Here is a 17,289-nt window from a genome sequence, read left to right as displayed (position 1 = left end):
TAGTGTCCAGGGAAGGTCAGGAAGGAGCCCTGGGAATCGCAGGCTGCCGCTGAGCCCTCTTCCTTCGCGTCCTGCAGAGGCCCTGCACAGGTTGCTGTAGAAAAGAAGACACTGTCCACCCCCCCCAGCTCGGACATGCCGACCACCTCCCTTTCTGGCGTCCCTCCAGCAGAGAGGGCCCCATGCAGGCCAGGTGCTCCCACCTAGGGCGACAGCAGGTAATGCCTGGTGCTGTCTGGTTGCCACGACAGGAGCCGCTGTCAGATTGAGTGGGTGGAGAGCCGCTGCGTGTACAGGGAAGCCCTCCCACCCCGGCCCGCCCCCCCAGCCGAGCGCGCTCTATCCCCAGGTGGCCGTGGGGCTGAGGTTGGCACACCAAGGTTTAGGCTGACAAAGTCTTCTTGTAAAATGCAAATATTTCTGGTAAGTTAGCCATCCACACCTTAGTGTGAAATAGCGCACATACATGGATTTTTCTCCCCAAAGCTCCTAATAATACCCAAGCCAAGGGATGAGAATTGTCGTGAGAAAGGACACAAGAATCTGGGATATCGGGAAGGAGGGTGACTTTCCCCCACCCCGAAGGGCTTTGTGCAGGCAAGTATCTGGCCTTGATCGCCAAGGGGCAGCTGGTCAGGCCCGTCACCAGCTCCTCATCAGAGCTCAGCACAGCAGCCCAGCACCTTCCACGTTGTCATGTTCTAGCTTGCCGACACAACGCTACGTTTACCCCATCACAGAACAATGGAGTCTTTGCTACGTCTCACGGTTTACAGGTTTAACGCACACACATGGCTTTGGGCGGTTGCTGAGCCTCTCTGTACCACGGTTTCTTAGTCTGTAAATGGGTGATAATAATAGTACATACATCACAGGGTTGTCACGACAGCGCAGTGAGTTAAGATTTGTAAAGCGGTTAGACAATGCCCAGCATTATATAAGCATTAAAGTAAAAATAAATGAATCCGTTCCAGGGCCGGCTCTGAGTGTGTTCCATTTCCAGCACGCACTGCTTCCTCACCCGAAATGAAGGCCTGGGTGTTGGGACACACACAGAGTAAAGGCAGCCGGCAATCCAGGAGCACCCCTCCCTGAGAGCCATTCGACCACACCTCAGCCCTGAAGGTGCGCAGAGCTGAGGTCTAAGCCCTGCTCACTTGGGAGGACACCAGCTTTGCTCACAGACCAGGAGGCGAGAGGGGAATTTTTACACTCCCCACCGTGGGATTCAGGGGCACGGCCCTCTTCTCCTTCTCTTCCCTCCCTCTGTGTGCCCTCTGGCTCCCCGTTCGGTTCAGTGTTGCCCTCTGCTTTCCAAACCGATGACCCCAGGAGCCCAGTGACCCCAGCCTGCTTGACTGCTGTAACTTCAAACAGCAGCTGGCAATGACCAGCCCCCAGGGTGCTGGGCCAGGCGTCCCAGCAGGCCCAGCAGGCACACAGGGCTGGCCCCCCATGCCCTTCCCATGAGCCTGCAGGAGCAACGCTCCCTTCCCACCGAGCCGCCAGCACCCACTTCACCAAGAACGTTCGGGGAGGCAGCCCAGGGACGGATTTGCCCCCCGCCCCACTGATGTCTCCAGGCCCACCCACCCCGCCCGAGGTGGACACGGGATAAGCACAGCCTGGGGCTCTCACCTCCCCCAACCCTGCCGGCCCCCACTCAGCCCACAGTCCAGGGTGGCGGGTGAGGCTGACAGCCACCGCGGCCGACCCCATTCCGAGCCCGCGTCGGAGCTGTTCTTGACTCAAGCCCCCCACCCCCTCTGCCTCCTCCCCAGATGACCCCCACAGTGAGACCCAGGGAGCGAAGCCAGGGAAGGAGCCGGCGCCCCACGTCTCTCACTGGCACCATGCTCCCTCCTGCACTGACTCACCCCAGCGGAGCTGGGGGCACCCCGACAGCCCCGCGGCCCAGCGAGCCTCTGCCTGCGAGGCCACGGGACCGGGTGAGGGCCCAGCGCGGCCTGAGTCCGGCCCCTCACAGATGCTTCTCGGGGGCTCGGCTCTGGCACTAGACAGCCAGCCGGCAGGGCACACAAGGCTGAGATGCGGGACGGTGTGTGTGCACACACTTGAGCACACACAGACGTGTGCTCTCTCTTCAGCACAAACACGCATCCAAATGGACGCGCACGCACACCTACAGCCACTTGTGTACGCGCACACCCAAGCCTGGGTCACGGCAGAGCTCAGAGCTCAGGGATGCCCCCCCTCCCCGAGTTCTCCCCACACCCCAGGAGCCCCACACAGGCGTGCCCTGGGTGCACACCAGAGATGTACAGATCTGATCTGGCATACCCATGGTCCCACCCGGAGACATACCTGCAGTTACCCGCAAGGACAGTCACTCCCTTGTGAAGAATCCCCAAACCCCATTGCTGGAGACCGGAACTACTGTTCAGACACAGAATCGTCCTTGGCAGGGCCACGCTGGACCCTGGGGGAGGGAGAGAAGATGAGGTCTGCTTTGAGGGGAGGGCGCCAGGAGCCCCGGGCAGACAAGGACAAGAGACAGACCTGATCTGGCCGGCTCAGCAGGACCCCGCAGGCTCAACAACTAGTGAAATATTCAGAGGCACCCAAAGAGTGAAGTTGCAAGCTGGGTCCTAGTGGCCCCTGCTTTAAATTATGCACAGCCCAGGGCCGCCTGTGGGGCTCCATAGGTGAAGTGTCTGCCTTTGGTGCAGATCCCGGGGTCCTGGAATCGAGTCCTGCATCAGGCTCCCTGCTCAGGGGCAGTCTCCTTCTCCTTCTGCCCCCTACCCCGCTTGTGTTCTCTCTCTCTCTCCCTGACAAATCAATAAATAAAATCTTGAAAAATAATTATCCAGAGCCCAGCAGAGAGTGGTGGCACATGACCCCACAGCCCTATCCTTGGGTGCCGCCACACCGAGCCCAGGCCCCAGACAGCCCGGGGCAGCCAGGGCACCTCTCTGGGCCTCCACATCCCCCTCCATAGCCCAGAAATGTGAACCCTTCGTGAGTGCCAATCTGTGTCCCAGTTTGGGCCCCAGCCCTGAGGTTGCCGAGTATGGTCCAGCTGTGGTACCCCCTACCGTGTCCCCTCCATGGGCCCATCCAGCTGCCCACGGGGCTCCCCAAGCTGCCACTCTGCTGTCCCCTACTCAGCTCAGCCTGCCGTGGGAAAGGGCCCACCAGACCAAAGGAATGCCCCCTTCCCCTGCGCTCCAAGCTTGCACCTCCGTCTCACCCCTGCAGGCCATAAGCACAGCCCCAGTGAGCACTGCAGGGGGAGGAGGGGAGGCGCGGCAGCACCTGTGCGCCCGTGCTTGCTGCGACCCAGTGAACCACCAGCTCCGTCCTTGTGCTTTGCCGCCTGCAGCGCCGCTGAGATCAGCAGCTCTCAAAGTTCAGTCCAAGCACCTCATGTCCTAAGAACCTTCTAGAAGGCCCTAGAAGTCAAAAACTGTTTGCACAATAACACCAAGGCCTTGTCTCTGTCACGATTGCTCTCTCGGATCCACAGGGTTTTCCAGAGGCCCCGTGACGTGTGATGACCTTGTACAAACCGAAGGCCAGGGGTGTCACAGAGGAGGCTGTGCCGGTCCCCAGCCCCCTCCCACACCTCCCCTGCCGAAGATGTGGCCGGGCTCATTGGCCCCCAGAAGCCCCGCCCCCTGAGGGCAGGCCTCCCCACCCTGCCACCAGAGAGTGCTGGGGGGGGGGACACACGCGGGGGGGGGGCGGGGGGGGGAGCCCCCCAGCTGCTGGGGAGGTGTGCTGCCCCCCCCCCGTGGGTGCCCAGAGTTGCTGCACCCCCACCAGGCTGAGCCCCAGGTCCCCTGGCCTTCCCCGTGGGCCCCTCTCTGAGCCTGGCACCAGGGGTGCCGTGAGGCCCCAAACCTGCCAGGCTCCAGATCCGGGCCTGTGGAACTTTCTGGGCCTGCCTTCATCACCTGGCCCCAGAATGGGCCCAAAGTGCTGAGACCCTCCCCAGAAACCCCACGCTGGGCCACAGACAGTGCCCTCACCTGTCTCAGACCCTGGTGGGAAGGAGGAAGTGCTCCCACCTCTGTCTCCACACCCTCCCAGTCCGCGAACCTGGAAGCATCCGTGACCCAGTGCCAGAAATGCACCCCCTCTGGGGGGGACCAGCACGGGGTGGGGGGGCAGGAGGCAAACACAGACCTCTGCTGGGCAGGACACTCAGCTCTAGCGCTGCCTGCAGGGTCCGAGGGACCGGGACTCCCAGATGGACCCAGAGTTACCACAGCAGACGGGAGGGGAAGGGAGGGGAGGGGAAGGGAGGGGAGGGGCCCCCCGAAAGACCCTATAGCTCTTCCACCCCCCGTGAGCCTGCTTTTCACTCCTACCGTGTCCCAGGCTGACAGTTTAATTTGATTTGACCCCAACCCTAACTGGGCCAAGCCGTGAGGACAGCTTCCTGGGGCAGACAGATTTCAGGTCACCAGGTCCCCCCAGCCACAGAAGTCTGGGGGTGGGGGGGTGCCCAGGAGAGCAGCAGGAAGCACCTGGTTTCCTAAGGTAGGGTCGCAGACAAAATACACAGTCAGGTTCGAATCTCCAATAAAGAACAAATACTTTTTCTGTGTTAATACTGTATGTGACGTATTTATATTAAGAAATTATATTTATATTAAGAAATTATTGGGGGGGGCGCCTGGGTGGCTCAGTGGGTTGAGCGACTGCCTTCGGCTCAGGTCATGATCCCAGACTTCCAGGATCGAGTCCCGCATCGGGCTCCCAGCTCCTTGGGGGGCCTGCTTCTCCCTCTGACCCTCTCCTCTCTCATGCTCTCTCTCACTCATTCTCTCTCAAATAAATAAATAAAACCTTAAAAAAAAAAAAAAGAAAGAAACTATTGGGGGACGGCGCCTGGGTGGCTCAGTCATTAAGCGTCTGCCTTCGGCTCAGGTCATGATCCCAGGGTCCTGGGACCAAGCCCCACATCGGGCTCCCTGTTTAGCTGGGAGCCTGCTTCTCCCTCTCCCTTTGCCTCTCCCCTGCTTGTGTTCTCTCTGTCTCTGCCTCTCTCTCTCAAATGAATAAATAAAATCTCTAAAAATAAATAAAATAAATAAAAAATAAAAAAATATTCACCGTTTGTCTGAAACAAATCTGCCTGAGCTTCCTCTGTCTGTATTTTCCTACTCGGGCTCCCCTCCTTGGAGGCCTCTGTGGGTCAGTCCGGACCCTTCCCACGTGGGTCTGCACCAGTGCCAGGGAGCAGGCCACACGTCGCTCTGTCTGGCTGCTAGGCTCTTCCTTCTTGTCCCGCTCTGGTCATGCAAGGCGGTCTGGTCCAGGCCGCCTTGGGGGCAGGCAGGGAGACACCTCTGAGCCACAAGCGCCCATCTCTGCAGCTGGCAGCCTCTCCCAGTGTACCGGCCTGGATGTGCCCCCACAGATTTCAGGCCCCAACCCCTGGAACTGTGATGTGGCCTGTGGGGCGGGAAGGGCTCTGCAGAAGCAGCTCCACTGTGGGTCCCAAGATGAGATGGCGCTGGGCTCTCACGTAGGCCGGTCACCTGCGTCCTTATAAGAGAATGCCGAAGGCCATCAGACACACAGAGGAGAAGCCACAGGACTGTGGGGCAGGGCCTGGAGTGGGCCAGCTGCAAGCCAAGGAACTTTGGCAGCCACCAGAAGCTGCCAGAGGCAAGGAATGGGAGCCTCTGGGGGGAGTACAGCCCCCCCAATGCCCGAATTATGTCCAGTCGCGGTGACTTTGGCAGCGGGAGAGGACACCTCTGCCATCATAAGCCAGTTTGAGGTCATTTGTTGCAGCAGCCCTAGAGACTCACATGGTTGGCCTGCTGCTCCCCTGGAGGAGAGCCCCCAGTCCCGTCCCCTACTGCGAGCATGGTTGGGGAATCCGAGGGTCCATCCTTGCCCCCACGTGGGCAGAGCTCCTGCAGCACCAACCCCTGGTACAGCAAGAGCTGCTTTCCTCGAGCAGGGATGGCCGGGCGGGAAGCAAGGACAGCACCCCCTGTCCTTGCTGACCACAGCTCGGGCTTTCTCCAGGGTTTCAGGGACTGGAGGTCCTGGGAGCACCCAGGCTCTCACTGAAGGGCAGGACGCACGAGGTGATTCTCTCCAGCCACAGTGACTGGCTGGGGTGGGGGGAGTGAGACAGGAGGGGCCCAGTGAAGAACCGTGCGTGAGACAGTCACTGGGGGAGGGGCCCTCAGAGAGACCTCCAAAACATTCAGCCCCCTTCTGCGGAGTCTTTGTGTTGGACGCCCCCAGGAGGGCATTTCCAAAGCCCCCGTCCCCCCCACACTGCAAACCGGACCCGCTGGACTTAGGATCGGGCCTCCAGTGCAGGGGCCCACAGCGTGGGCCCCCCACCCCCGGGTAGCGCGGCAGGACACCGGCCAGGCCACCGGCATTGGTGACGGGTGCAGGTGGGACACCGAGGCGGGAAGGGGCTAGGGGAGAGCGCCGGGCGGACGGCCCCCACCCCACGGCACCCCACCCAGAAGCAGGCGCACACGGGTCTGGGGTCGCTCAGTTTATTGGTAAAACGGGCACTGAGCGCGGCGAAGGCTGGGCGCGGAAGCGGGGGCGGCAGGGGCGCTTTTCCTCTTAAAGAACTTCCACTGGACCTTGATGGCGAGCATCCAGTCGCTGACCGAGAGCCTCTTACAAGCGGAGGTGCAGACGTGCGCCTGGCGGGGGGGCGGGGCGCCGGGCCGGGGGCGGGGCCGGGGGCGGGGCGCGGCGCCGCCCGGGAGGGTCGCGCCGCGGACGCCCGCGCTTCACTTGCCCGCCTTCTGCGCCTTCTGCGCCGACTTGGTGACCTTGCCGGCGCCGCCGCTCTTCTTCTCCACGTTCTTGATGACGCCCACGGCCACCGTCTGCCGCATGTCGCGCACCGCGAAGCGGCCTGCGGGGAGGGGGCGTGAGGGGCGAGCGGGGCCCCGACCCCCCCGGGCCGGGATGCCACGCGCAGGCGCACTGGAGCTCACAGCATCCTCCCTCCCCGGGCCGTTTCCGGGGGCGGGCGGGGCGGCCCACGGCCCGGCCCTCGGAGTGTGCGACGCTAGAGCGAGAATGTCTATCAGCTCTGCTCTCCTTAGGCGGCAGGCACGACCCCAGGACCGGCCCCAGGCCTTGGGGGGCTTCCGGGACACGCCTGGCCGGGAGTGTACCCTTTCAGCCGGGACGACGCGGGCCGGCAACCCGCCCAAGGGGGCTCTCTGACGCGGGCCTGCGGGGCATCCTAGGGATACCTGTGGCCAGCTGACGCCCAGCAGGCCGTCCTCATGCTGCCGCCAGACTGGCTGTGGGCCTGGGGTCTTCCTCCCAGAGCTGCCCGGCAGGGCCACCACCGCTCCCTGAGATGGAGGCTGGAGGCCACAGCCAAGTGCAGGACACCGCCCGCCCGCCGCCCCATGCGGCCCTGCCGCAGCCCGGACCAGCCCCATCTAGGCTGCGCCTCCCTCGCCCCCGGCCCAGCTCACCAAGAGGTGGGTATTGTGAGAAGCTCTCCACACACATGGGCTTCCCAGGGACCATCTCCACGATGGCCGCGTCGCCCGACTTCAGGGCTTTGGGGTTGTCCTCCAGCTTCTTGCCCGAGCGCCGGTCAATCTTCTCCTTCAGCTCCGCAAACTTGCAGGCGATGTGGGCCGTGTGGCAGTCAATGACCGGTGAGTAGCCCGCGCTGATCTGCCCCGGGTGGTTCAGGATGATGACCTGGGCAGGGACGTGCGCGGGGCTGTCAGACACGCCTCGAGTGGGAAAGGGGACGTCAGCCCCGAGGGAGGCTGGAATCCCTCGGGGCTGGGGGCCGGCCGTGAGGGAAGGTCAGGCCACGGGGGACCCACACCCCTGGCACGGACCCCAGGGTCCTCAGGGAGCACTTGGCGAACCACAAGAGATAAGCCACCGACAGGTGCCCTGTGGGAAGGACCAGCGGGCAGGGCTTATGCCGTGTGTCCGGGCCAGAGCTGAGGCGGGATGAGGAGCCGCAGCATGAGTCCTGCCCTTCCGTTCCACCTCGCGGGAGCCTGTCGTGTGAGGCGGCGATCAGAGAGGGCACAGGGAGAATGTAGGGGACAAAATACTGCGGAGAAGTCCAGCAACAGAAACATTTTCAGGACCCACGTGGGACCTCAGGGAGGCTCCGAGCGATGAGGCCGGGCCCGCCCCAGCGTGTGCTGTCCCTGTGAGGCCCCCAGCCCTGACCCAAGCCCTGGACAGCCTCATTGGCCAGGCAAGGGTCCGGTTCTCTCGATCCCTGCCGAGCACTCTGCTAATGCCAAGGACCTCCCTGTTCCCGTCCTTGAGGGACTGGCAGCCCACCTGGGAGGTGAACTGGGCAGCCTCCTGGGGAGGGTCGGACTTGCTGTCCCCACACACGTTGCCTCGACGGATGTCCTTGACCGACACGTTCTTCACGTTGAAGCCGACGTTGTCCCCGGGCAGAGCCTCGCTCAGGGCCTCGTGGTGCATCTCCACGGACTTCACCTCCGTGGTGATGTTCACGGGGGCGAAGGTCACCACCATGCCCGGCCGGAGGACGCCCGTCTCCACCCGGCCCACGGGCACGGTGCCGATGCCTACGCGGAGAGGAGGGGGCCGTGAGGGGCAGGTGGGACAAGGCCGGCACTGAGGTTCAGATAGAAGCAGAGGCTACCCTGACCCTGTCAGGAAAGAAGGGACCGAACACAAGAGAACCCCAGGAACGCCTGCGCAGGAGAAGGTGAGGGCAACACGCGCAGAGGGGAGCCCGTCTGGACCTGGAGGCCTGTCCCTGCCCCCAGGTGGCAGCTGTCCCCTGGGGGGGGCACTGTGGGAAGCCCCTCCGGGTGTGACGAGAGCAGGGCTGTGGAGGACCAGCGCACCTGGGCCCGCTGATGTCAGGGGCCACCCCAAAGGGGCACAGGTGCCCCCGCACTTCTCACGGATCTGCTCAGGCCGTGTGGCTGCTCGGTGGGCGTCAGGCCCCCTCCGCGAGAGAGAAGAAGCTCCAGCTCCACCCCCAACCCCGGCTGTGGGATGACAGAGCCTGGGGCTGGTGGCCGGTCTCGGTGCTGGGGGAGTGCGACACCCCTGCACATAGCCCGACTGTGCCTCGTGCTGGTTCGCGGTCTCCCTGTCATCTCGGGTCTGGAGCAAATCTGGTCTCCCACAAGACTGGGATGTCATGGGGGGAAGGGGACATGGGAGTTACCCGTGTGCCACCACCTCCTGGCATAGGGCTGAGTGCTTAGCTGAGGAGAAGACGACCCTGGACAGATGGATGAATGGGTGGGGGTGGGTAGGTGGGAGGATGGATGGACAGATGGATGGGCGGGGGTGGACGGGGGTGTGGACAGAGATGGGCATGTGGTGAGTGGGCGGCTGGGTGGACGGATGGCTGCGTGAGGCAAACAGTTGGATGGACGGCTGTGTGGATGGACAGATGGACAGGTAGATGAATGGATGGATGAACGGACAGATGGATGTGTGGGGGAAAACAGTTGTCTGCATGGAGGGATGGACGGCGGATGGACAGACAGATGGATGGTCCCCAGAAAGTCTATGGCATTGGGGGAGAGGCAGACAACTTGGGCTCAAAAGCCCCTTGTCGAGGGCCCTGGTCTCAGAGTGGGTGCGAGGGGCAGAGCCCGCCGGGGTGGGCTGGGCCAGGCGCCCGCAGCCAGGGGAAGTAGCCCCCCCCACTCACCGCCGATCTTGTACACGTCCTGCAGCGGCAGGCGCAGGGGCTTATCTGTGGGGCGTGTCGGGGGCAGGATCGTGTCCAGGGCCTCCAGCAGGGACACGCCACTGGCATTCCCCTCCTTACGCTCCACTTTCCAGCCCTTGAACCACGGCATCTGGACAGGAAGAAAGTATCCACTGGAGGTGGAGAGCACCTACACCCACCCTGCCCTACATCCTAGCCCCACGGCCTCCCCAGGACTCTCCCGGAACCCTGAAGGAGGCATCTGACCCGAGGGGGTCTGGGGAGCAGGGGCACGCAGACCCTGCCGGCCAGCTCTGTACCAGAAGCCAGGTCATGTCCATCAAGGTGTGGCCCAGGTGGCCTGTACCCTCCCCACCCACCAGTTCACACTCCCAACATCACAGAAGCCTTGGGAAAGGAGGTTTGGGAAAAGAAGCAGGGCCCAGCCCAGCTCAGCCCCCTTTCCTGCACCCTCAGATCCCTGGGCAGGGCTAGCACCAGAGCGAGAGGGGCCGGAGCTGGGCCGGAGGGCAGGCTCCCCGTAGAGAGTGCAGCCTTCCTCCCTAACCTCTGCGCCAACTGTCTCCAGGCACGGCTGAACCCTCCCTGCCTACGGCTTCTCCTGACCGCACACCCAGTGCCCTCCTGGCACAGGGCCCCCCTAGCCCGCTGGCCACAGGCAGAGAGGAGGGGAGGGGCCGGCGGCACTGCCCAGTCCACTCCAGGGACACTGTCCCCTAGACAGCACAGATCAAGCAAGAGCACCCTGCACTTGGGTCAAGAACGGGATGTCCAGGGGCCGGTGTTCTGTCGGGCTCCCCGGGGTGGAGGGTGTGGTCAGCTCACCCACGAATGCGCGCCATCATTGTGTGTGTGCGCGCGTGTGCGCCAGCTTCTGTGGGACCTACCACATGCAAACATGCAGCCCAGCAAGATGGGGGCACGGTCCCCAGCCTTGCGCCCTGACCCTGGGGCTCCAGGACAGTGTCCCCTCCATGCCTGCCTCCCTCAGGGTGGTGGCCATGGCGCCGGCCAGAGCACACGGCCGCCCGCCTAGGCCAGGGGGTGCTCCTGTTTCACTGTGTCTAGGTGCCTGGTCTCAGGTTTTGAAAACTCCGCTTCCGGCTCGGGCTCACCATCTCCTGCTGAGTCAGGGTCCCTGAGACACAGGCTGCCCGAGCTACAGTCTCACCCAGCTGGGGGAGGGTCTCTCGGCCCTTCCCAAGGCCGAACCTGCTCGGAGCCCCTGGGGAGGCTCCTGGGGGAGATGAACAGTCACCGTCCAGACGGGGCCCTCAGGCCTGGCCCCCAGCGGCCGCTGCTCCTGCACTCTCCACCTGACAGAGGGCCCCGGCCAGAGAAGAGCCTCTGGGGGCTAATGGGGGGCTGAGGGGAGGGCCCCAGTTCAGGCCAACGGGCTGAGCCACCGGGCAGGTGAAGGGAGCGGAGCAGGCAGGGCAGGCCGAGGGCCGCCTGCGCACGCGTGCTCGGACCTAGGCTTTGCCCTGACTGAGCCGACCCCGCACACCCGAGCCTGGGCGCCCAGGGAGGCCGCGGGCACTCACGTTGGGCGAGGGTTCCAGCATGTTGTCGCCGTGCCAGCCGGAGATGGGCACGAAGGGCACGGTGGCCGGGTTGTAGCCGATCTTCTTGATGTAGGCGCCGACCTCCCTGACGATCTCGTCGTAGCGCTTCTCGCTGTAGGCCGGCTCCGTGGAGTCCATCTTGTTGACCCCCACGATCAGCTGCTTCACGCCCAGCGTGTAGGCCAGCAGCGCGTGCTCGCGGGTCTGCCCGTTCTTGGAGATGCCCGCCTCGAACTCGCCCACGCCGGCCGCCACGATCAGCACCGCGCAGTCCGCCTGTGCGGCAGGTCGGGCCCCGTGAGCCCCGGGCCCCTCCAGGCAGCTGCCCGGGGGTGGGCCTCGGGGTCCCCGACAGGAGGGGCGGCGGCAGGGGCTCCTCTGTGTGAATGGCCTGGCGATGTCTGATTGTCTGGGTCTGTCTGACTGTCTGTCCAACTGTCTGTCTGCCAAGGCGGCCCTGGCAGTGGCCAGCGGTCCTTACGGACACCCCTCCTGGCTGAGATGTGGGGGCCCCTAATCAGTTGTCTGGGGTACAGTTGCCTGTACCGGGGGGGCAGGGGTGAGGGATAGCAAACGTCCGGGGCATCACGCCCTGGGCAGGAAGCCGAGGAAACCCAGCTGCCCCTCAAGGGCCCCGAGCCCCCAGACGACCCCACACGGGTGTCCCGCCCACCTGGGACGTGCCCGTGATCATGTTCTTGATGAAGTCGCGGTGGCCGGGGGCATCAATGATGGTGATGTAGTACTTGGTGGTCTCGAACTTCCAGAGGGAGATGTCGATGGTGATGCCGCGTTCCCGCTCGGCCTTCAGCTTGTCCAGCACCCAGGCGTACTTGAAGGAGCCCTTCCCCATCTGCGGGGGTGGGGCGTGGCACAGGGAGGGACCCAGGACTCAGCCGGCTGGCCATGGGAACGCGTCACAGCAGAGGCGCCCCCCTGGGTCCCTGGGGCTCTGAGCCCATCTCTGGGATGAGGGAGCCAGAGGCGAGGACCTCTGAGGGACACCGGGACCTCAACCCTGCCCTGCCCAAGCCCCGCCACCCTGTGTGCCCAGGTCCGGCCTCCTGCCACCTGGATGGTGGCCATTCGAACGCCCGCCAGTAGGTGGCGCAAGGGCCTGGGAATCAGGCTTGGAGGGAAGCCACCGGGCGATCTCAACCCCTCCCCGGCCGCGGGTGCCCCTGTATCGGAAGCTGACCACCCCAGCATCCGCAGATCAGATCCCTGCGTCAGCCAGAGGCTGACAACATCACCGTCAAGGTGTCAAGCCAAAAAAATAACCCTCTAATTTTTTTTAAGGGAAAAAAAGAAGGGATGTGTTTCACGGGAGGGCCTGTCTTTCCAGCTCTTTCTACAGACGCTCCCAAGTGGCACTGAGGCTCCTCCTCGCCTTCTGTGCTCCCCCTGCAAATGTCAGTGCCCCACCCAGTGAGACCCCCGTGCCCTGGGCCAGAGCTGTGCTCAGCGCAGCTGCCGAGGCCACTGTCCAGCCAGGCAGATCTCCCTTCAGGGCTGTGCGTGGACAGTGCTCTGCCCTCCGGGGAGACTGCCCAGCCCAGAGGGCCACCCAGACATGCCCCAGAGGGGACCCAGCTAGACCTGAACCAGACATCCTCAAACACCCACAGCCTCCCCCACCTCCAGTCCCGCAGGGAAGCAGGGAGGGACGCAGCTTTGGGGCTGAGGCGCGGAAGGAGACAGCCCAGCGCAGCAAATCCCAACACGCGCACGCGCACACACGCACACACGAGCAGGGTCAGCCCAGGCCAGCGACTGACTCCTCCTGGGCCCTGGCCCCGACCCCCCATCATCCAGGAAAGAACCCTCACAGCCTCCGAGACAGGAGCTTCTCCCGAGCCCAGGGTGGGCGCAGAGGTTATCAAGAGCAGACCCCCCCACTCTGTGGCCGCTTCCCACCCATGGGCCCCAGCCACTTAAGAGAAAGGAGGTCAGCCAACGGGGCCCTGCCTCTCCCCCCCAGGCAACCAGGACCCCCCCCCCCAAAAGAGTGCCACCCGGGACGGGCAGCCCTCCCCAGCCCAGCACGAGAAAATGGAGCTGATGGGCTAAGTGCCCATCAGTCAGCTATTAATAGCCACCCTGAGGCCTGGCCCGGCCCCAGGACAAGTGAGGGCAGCATCACCTCCAGCCCCAGAACTCAGCCCCGGGGACCCAGGAACCCCACCCTGGGTGCAGGCTCCTCAAGCCCAATGTGGCAGAGAGTTCCAGAGCCTGGTGTGGACCCCTGTGGAGCAGAAATGCTGCCTCCAGGTCCCCTCCCCCGCACTGAGGGGCAGAGCCCCAGGCTGTCCCTCTGCCCACACCAAGCAGGTCTCCAGAGAGAGGCCGCCGCCCCCCACAGCCACTCCAGCTGGTCCCTGTGCCCCACACGGGTGCCTTTAGGACTCCTGCCTTCCTGCCCTGGAGGAGATCAGCTGAGCCCTGTGCCCCAGAGTCGGGGAAGCTCCAGCCCAGCCGTCGTGTGGACCCTGTCCTCTCTGTGGACGGGGGCGAGGGGGGCAGGCTCACCTCCGCCGCCTCCTTCTCAAACTTCTCAATGGTCCTCTTGTCGATGCCTCCGCACTTGTAGATGAGGTGGCCTGTCGTGGTGGACTTGCCGGAGTCCACGTGGCCAATGACCACGATGTTGATGTGGGTCTTCTCCTTGCCCATTCTGCCCGGGGTGCGGGGAAGGGCTGGAACGGCCTGGAGCGCTGTGGCTCAGGGTGGGGGGGCTGCTGAGCGGGGATTCTGGGGGTTGGGGTGAGGGGACAAGTGATGGAGAGCCTCAGAGGGAAGCCAGCAAAGACCCCGGCCAGCACAGGTTGCAAGCACGTCCCTGCCCGCCGACCCTCGCCCGCCGACCCTCCCACGGGGCCACGTTCCCACACTTGGTGGGGCGGGAAGACCCCCCCCCCAGCCTGTGCCTGGCCCATTTGGGTCAGGTGGCAAGCCCCAGCGGTCCAATCTGCCCTAAATATCTGGGTGTCACGCCACAGAGCACCCCCATGAAGGAGGCTAACCGCCCTCCCAAGAGCTGGGCAAACCCCATGGCCAGTCGGGAGCCCGGTGATGAGTCACTCTGCCCTGCGCTGCAGTCCTGTCCCTGGTGCTTGCTCCCCCACCGGGAGTCCTGGGCCCCGCTGTACCCCACCCCCACACGCCCTGCTGCTGCTGGGGTGGAGAAATGGTCAGGGCTCCCCACTCCCCTCCTCAAGCAGGGAGGGCGCCATCTTCCCTTCGTCCCTGCCAGGCAGGCTGGCACCAGGGGAGACGGGCTGGGCCAGAGCGCCCACAGGGCGGTGGTGCCCAGATCAGGGGCCTAGAATAGCTTGGGCTCTCCCGGATCCGGGCAGGGGGCCGACTGGAGGGCAGGGAGGTGGGGTCCCTGCTCTTCAGAGTGGGGAGCAATCTGGCCCCAGCAACCAAGCCCAGGAAGTGCCAGACAGAGATGCCTGCAGCCTGGTGGGGGCAGGGGACCCCCTCCCCCTTTCCCTCCGTTCGGGCCCAGGGCCACAACCCCTGCCCCATCCTGGAGGTCAGTGGAGAAACCTAGGCAGCCCAGGAGGGGCAGGGCGCTGGGTGAGGGAAAGTAGGCAGCAGTGGCGCACCCTAGGGTGCAGACGCCAAGTGGACACCTCCCGGGCCACAGGGTGGGGTGGCGGATGCCCCCCAGGACTTCCCTGTCTCCCCCACTGCCCGGCAGCCCCAACAGCCCCGGCACTGAGGGCCCTGCGGACCCTGCGCAACCCCTCAGCACCCCTCTTGCCACCGGTCCCAAGGTCACAGCTGCCGGGCGATCGCCGACGCCCAGAAGACCTGTCCCCAGCCGGCACCAGCGCATAAACAAGCGCCACCGCGGGGCCCCCACCCCACCGCCGAGGGACCGAGCCGAGCCCTGGGGCCCGCCGAAGCCCGGCGCGAGCCTCGCCCCTCTGCGGGGGGCCCCCCTCCGCCCCGGCCCGGCCCCCGGAGAGCGGACCCGCTGCCGAAGGCTGGGGGCGGAGGCGGAGACCCGGAGGCCGAGCGTCCTTACCCAGAGCCGAGGTCTCAGCCAGAGGGACCGGCGGCGCCGGCGCGGGCGGTTTTATCTCTCCGGGAGGGGGTCCACCTATCGACGGAGCGCGCGCAGTGCACTGCGCCCTGCGGTACGGCAATGCGGTACCGGCGGGGGCGGGGCGGGGCGGGGGTGCGAGGGACGCAGGGGTGCGAGGGACGCAGGGGTGCGAGGGACGCAGGGGTGCGAGGGACGCAGGGGTGCGAGGGACGCACGGACACGGGCCCCGCGGGCGCGCGCGGGCGCCACAGGGACGCGAGGGAAGGTGCGGCGAGGGAGCGAGCGGCAAAGGCGCGGACGCCAGGCGCACCGGAGGGCGGCAGGCAGGGAGCCCCGCGGCCGGGCGCGGGGAGCGGGGAGCGGCGGGAGGGAGCCGGCGAGGAGGGAGGGGCGGAGATGGAGAGAGGCAGCCAGAGACGGAGGACGAGGAAGCAGAAGCCCAGTGAGTGGCGGGGCTCAGGCCCTCCTGGACAGAAGAGGTGGAAAGGCACTCCAGACCTAAAAGGACGTCTCTGGGGACCGGCCGGCCCCAGGGACAGGAAACTGCAGGTCAGGCCTCAGCCGGAGGGGCAGGGGCTGAGGCCAGGGTCTGGGCCACAATGTCGTCCCCCCCCCGCCCCCCCGCTTTTCCCAAGCGCCAGGGCTCCACGTGGCTGGTGTCTGCCTCGGATCTGCCCCCCAGCGTGGCCCAGGTCGTGCAGGTCCTTCCTCCTTTGGGACCCTGACATTGGCTCACTTTCAGGCCCCTGTCCCCCTGTGTCTGCCACATGGGCTTACCCTGGCGTGCCCCCCACCACGTCCCATGGTATGGCCTGAAAAACCGTGTCTCCAAGGTCCCCTCAGCTTGGCCAAGTAGCCCGGGGCTCCTGAGCATGTGTACCTCGACTGCTCTCCCTCTGAGGCTCCTGCAAAGGGCTCTCGTCCACCCTGGGCCTCTCTCCACGCAGGGCATGTTCTAAGTCTGTTCCTAGAGCCCACTGATGGCTTCCCAAGATGCCCTAATGGGCATGAGTGGCCAGGGGCTCCCCTCACTCCTGGCCCCCGTGTGATCACACTGCCAAGCCACCCGTGGGCTGGTTCTGTAGAAAGTGGGGGCAGGGGCATCTCGGAGGGTCCTGGGCAGACCAGGGTAAAGGCCATCATGGATTTTATGGAGAGGAGTAGGCAGCCCTGTGTTGTGCAGAAACCCAGTGTATAATAGGCCTCTTGGCCCACAAGCCTCTGTCCCCACGGCCACACCTCCCGTCAATGGGAGACCACTCCTGCCTGATTTGACCTTGTCACTACAATGTCTGGGAAAAGGTCAAGCAAGGTGAGTGGGTGACAGCAGAGGCCGGGTGTCCAGCACCTTCCACGGGGGCACTGGCCGAGAGAGCCCCCAGAGATGTGACCCCCAGCAGGTCAGGAGGCATAGAGACCCAGGGCAGTGACTGGGCTCCAAGCAGTCCTCCCCAGGCCATTGGGAGATCTCTTGGGGAGGTAACAGGCTCTCCCACTGAGTTGTCGTGGGGTGGGGTCTGCCCCCCAGGACCAAGATCTACATCTGCAGACAGAGGCACTCCTACCCTTTCAGGCAGGGAGGGGCTCACAGATGACTCCCAGCACTTCTAAGTGCTGCTGATACCATCAAACCTGAGCCAGGATTAAAAATAAACTCCTGGCAAGCTTGGAGACCCACCCCCACCCCCCCACCCCCTCCGCACAGCTGCCCTCTAGGTTTGATGCGTCCCTCCTGCCTGAAGGTTAGCAGGAGTTTGGGAGACACCAAATTGGGGTGGCTGAAGCTGGGATGGGCCAAACCCCTGCAGGGGGCCCAGGTCCCTGGGGACATCCACCCAACTTCCCCAGTGGGGCCACCACCCCCTGGGCCCCCCGGGCTGCCTGCAGGCCAGCCCCTGACAAGGTCTGAGCTCAACTCCCAGCTCACGCGCTACTGTCGGCCCCGTGGGAACCAAGTCATCCCGGGCTCGCCTGTGCCAGGA

General features: G+C 64.7%; 1 protein-coding gene and 1 long non-coding RNA gene across 2 annotated transcripts; both read right to left on the bottom strand.

Moving 5' to 3' along the window:
- Positions 1-803: 803 nt before the first annotated feature.
- Positions 804-5,540, bottom strand: LOC122915517. The gene is made up of 3 exons (XR_006386055.1): positions 5,086-5,540; positions 2,326-2,440; positions 804-838 (listed from the first exon to the last, which is right to left on the bottom strand). It is a non-coding gene; the product is annotated as an uncharacterized LOC122915517 (long non-coding RNA).
- Positions 5,541-6,489: 949 nt separating this feature from the next.
- On the bottom strand, positions 6,490-15,383 carry EEF1A2 (eukaryotic translation elongation factor 1 alpha 2). Its single transcript, XM_044262665.1, has 8 exons — positions 15,287-15,383; positions 13,780-14,001; positions 11,924-12,103; positions 11,230-11,526; positions 9,665-9,815; positions 8,299-8,555; positions 7,455-7,689; positions 6,490-6,877 (listed from the first exon to the last, which is right to left on the bottom strand). Exons 2-8 carry the CDS (start codon positions 13,921-13,923, stop codon positions 6,750-6,752), a joined length of 1,392 nt encoding a protein of 463 aa, XP_044118600.1. The 5' UTR covers positions 13,924-14,001; positions 15,287-15,383; the 3' UTR covers positions 6,490-6,749.
- Positions 15,384-17,289: the final 1,906 nt, after the last annotated feature.

The sequence above is a fragment of the Neovison vison genome, chromosome 8 (assembly GCF_020171115.1).
Source record: "Neovison vison isolate M4711 chromosome 8, ASM_NN_V1, whole genome shotgun sequence".
Classification (NCBI taxonomy): Eukaryota; Metazoa; Chordata; class Mammalia; order Carnivora; family Mustelidae; genus Neogale; species Neogale vison.
This window is presented reverse-complemented; position numbering and strand designations above follow the sequence as displayed.

Excerpts from the sequence above, each read along its gene's own strand:
- EEF1A2 (XM_044262665.1), bottom strand. The coding sequence starts at position 13,923 with ATGGGCAAGGAGAAGACCCACATCAACATCGTGGTCATTGGCCACGTG. Across the intron at positions 8,556-9,664 it reads GGACGTGTACAAGATCGGCG|GCATCGGCACCGTGCCCGTG; the intron begins GTGAGTGGGGGG and ends CTCTCCGCGTAG. Across the intron at positions 6,878-7,454 it reads CTCACAATACCCACCTCTTG|GCCGCTTCGCGGTGCGCGAC; the intron begins GTGAGCTGGGCC and ends CCCTCCCCGCAG.